A 3,512-nucleotide genomic window follows, 5' to 3' on the forward strand; every position below is an offset into this window, starting at 1 on the left:
AATGCTAAAAATGGGACGAGTGATGTGGCCACACCCTAAAATGGGAACATCACAAGCTTCCAATATTGGCCGACCAGCCAGCAACACATTCGACAGTCGGTCTGCACCGATGACAAGGAAAGTGGGCAACAAACACACCAGTCTTGACAAGGACCACATGTTTAAGTCGATGCTTGCAAAGCAAAAAACACTCACTTGGCTTTCCATCATCTAACATCGAGTCACTATTAGCATCAGCCCGAATGTCAGAAACCGCTTTCACGATGTGGATCCTACAAATTCCATGAGAGGAGTTATTTAACAACAAAGATGAACAGATGCAATCACACGCACTTGCGGTGGCCGACCACGAGCGTGACGATCTTCTCACACGTATCATTCCACTTGGGTATTTGAAGGAATGGCCCAATTCGATGCAGTTTGTCCAGACCGTGGACCACATCGGAAGCATTACGATTTATTAGTGAAAATGGACATGACTGCATAATAAAAGACCAGCAAAATGACAAATACTGCAGACATGAAGAATAAATCCAACTAACTCGGACGGATTCGCCTTCAGAAACCAACCATCTTGAAACTAGTGAGCTCCACTAATGTTTGACTCGCAGTCTCCAACACTTTGCAAATTTGGGAAACAGAGGAGGTGGAGTAATCGTTACGACGGAGACACGGGAATATTTTGAGTGAAAAGCGGAAAAGCGTGCTGCGGGGCATGCCAGTTGGACTCGCACCACCTTCCGACCCTCAAGGAGCTGCATGGGGCTTTCTGATGCTTGTGGAGGAAGAACGATATTAATAACCTGATTTTTCTTACCAAAGCATACCATAATTAATAAAGTAATTGTCCATCAGAGCACAAACTTATCTTTCGCTAACCTGTGACGTTCTAGGAAGACAAAGAACGGAGAAAGACGCATTGGACAAATATTGACCACCAAATACTGCCTTGTTAGGTGGTAGTTCACGAACGGTAGAAAACAATCGTCAATTTGTTAATGGACGTGTTAATCCAGAGAGTATTCGAAATAACAGCGTCAGTGACAGCACATGGGTAGGCATATCATAGGCACGAAAAGCACGCGCGCCTCCTTATGAGTTAGCTCAGCAAAAGTATATTTCAAAATTATGCATCCTAAAATTATTACATTAGGAATGTTAAGAAAATTTTTGGAAACATTCTTGCTTGAAATGGTGCTAAGCATTAAAGCTGCTTTTTCTACTACTGCTATATTTGACTGGCTCACAGTAATTTACTAGGTGAAAAGTAGCAGCAGAATATCGAGCCTAGAGACTTAAAGAATTGTTTCTAAAAATATATTTTTAGGCTTTCGTTTTATGCTCCGGTTTTATAGACTTACACTTCAAATCAAAATATTCAAAAATCTGTCCCGCATAACATTTGAACGCTGCACAAATACTGGTTAGGCTACATAGGAAAGCAAGCCTTCTTAAATGCCATATGTAAGGCCTGGTTAAAGTGCAAGAATATCTACTTCATTCACAAAGTATTTTAAGCAACGGCGTTGGCTCAGTTGTAACTGGCCAATGCACCGTGAAGAACATGCATCATTACTGTAGAGTAACATGATTTGGTTCCACATTCTAAAGGGAGTAGCAAATGACTGCACATGTTCTCTGCTCCCTATCTTCGTGCTCGGCTGTCGTCCAGGTCATCTTTCCACCTCGGCCATCACAAATTGACTGGCGCCTAAACAATCGGCCACGATATTTCGATCCACTCCTTTGAATGTTCTTGCCTGTGGAGCGACATTTGGTGCAAACATCACTTCTACATCCCAGTTGAGGTGTAATATCCGCAGTTCCCCACTATTAGTAAACTGCATTGGGGATGGAGAAATGATTGGCTGCAAATATTTCAGATCAGTGCTTGCGGCAAAGTTGCACAAGAACGTCCAACTGCACGGCAGTCATGTTCGGGCGTATTCGATGCAAAGATATGGAAGCGCATTAATGCGCATTATAGGAGAACGTGTCAACGGTGCAATCCACAAAAATTGAATGCATGCGCGACTGACACATCTTGACACATGCAGACAGGATTGTTGTTACCGTAACCAAAGCAGGCGCACGCTGCTTTGTGTGCCAATGACCTGGATTGCAGAGCCATGGCGCATGCGTGGCTTCCATTGTCTCGTCGTTGTTTATGGTGCGTCGGGTGGGGTGGAGAATGGCGAAGATTCAGGGGAGGTGGCAGTTAGTCACATGTTGTCTCCTCCAGTGTTCACAATGCCCTGGTCAAATCACCTCCCGGTGTGAGTAGAGGTGATGTTTTTCCACTAGCCATCAATTGGATTTGCACCTTGTTTGTGGATGAGCCTCTGGTGTTCGACTCATCAGTGATGACAAGCAGGTGTGGCTCCACCCTACTTGGGTGTATCAAATGGCGTCTTCAGAAAGCAGAGTGCGGCGATTGTATTACTCGACTCCACTGTACTTACGCAATCCTCCAAAGCAAATTTGCATCCACGTCTTCTCCTGTTTGCTTATGACACGTCTCATTGAGCTTTTAGCTGTGCCCATCACGTAAGGCGTTGGGCTAATTCAAAGCGCAAAAGTGACGCCTCACCAGTACCGGAGGAAAAACCACTATCGTATTACACTGACGCTTAGAGCAACGCTAATTTGTCAAGCAGCAATTTCTAGCATTGCTATGATTGACTACTTCACTACAATCCACTCATAGAGAAGCAATACTAAAAAGTTGGGTGTGAGCATTTGAGGAACTGTTCCAATAAATACAATTTCTAGACATATCTTTTGTCTAAATTGCAAGGACATTTGCATTTCAAATCATATTATTAAAAAATGTTCCACTCAAAATTTGACCGCAATGCAAATATTAGTTAAGCTACAAAAGAAAGCAAGCCTTTCGTATTAAATGCATTTCAATTGCACTCAAAAGCATGCATCAATTCAATACTGCTACCCATGTCTTTTCAGATATTATATGCAAGGCGAGAAACATTCACCAACACTAGTCGCGATCTTCCACCAAAGTCATCACGCGACTAGACAACACTGAGCCGGTGTTATTCTGCAGCTGTTGCAGCACCGACTTTTATTCAAACCAGATCATTTGCCATGCACCACCAGTGTGACTCCGGTAAATATTAAGTAGCCAAATTTCCTTCGTAAACACTTAGTTGGCCAACATTTTAATGCTGATCGTGGGAATGAAGAGGAGAACAAATTTACGCAAGAAATCATAATGTCGCAAATGACACCACCACTACCATCACAAACATCAGTGTTGAGGAGCACGTGTGGCTCCACCCTAGTTGGGTGTATCAAAAGGCCTCTTTTTAAAAACGGAGTGTGGTAATTGTATTACTTGACTGCACTGTACTTGCTCAATCCTCCAAATAAAATTTCCATTGACGACTTCGCCTGTCTGATTATGGTACGTCTCATTGAGCTTTCAGCTGTGCCAATCACGTAAAGTGTTGAGGCAAGGAGACATAGGCCACGCACATGGAAACGATGTCACC

At 43.3% G+C, this 3,512-nt stretch overlaps 1 protein-coding gene across 1 annotated transcript in view; it reads right to left on the minus strand. All coding sequences in view use genetic code 11, as the record gives it.

Moving 5' to 3' along the window:
• The window catches only part of EGR_10972 (PIM1 peptidase (S16 family)), a gene marked incomplete at both ends in the record, with an annotated part of 5,122 nt that extends 4,292 nt beyond the window's left edge, over positions 1-830 (minus strand). The window contains 3 exons of the mRNA XM_024500221.1: positions 196-272; positions 334-479; positions 663-830. Of these exons, the coding sequence (XP_024345364.1) occupies positions 196-272; positions 334-479; positions 663-830 (391 nt within the window). The remainder of the gene's footprint in view (positions 1-195; positions 273-333; positions 480-662) is intronic.
• Positions 831-3,512: the final 2,682 nt, after the last annotated feature.

This window comes from Echinococcus granulosus (genome assembly GCF_000524195.1).
Source record: "Echinococcus granulosus chromosome Unknown EG_S00316, whole genome shotgun sequence".
Lineage (NCBI taxonomy): Eukaryota > Metazoa > Platyhelminthes > Cestoda > Cyclophyllidea > Taeniidae > Echinococcus > Echinococcus granulosus.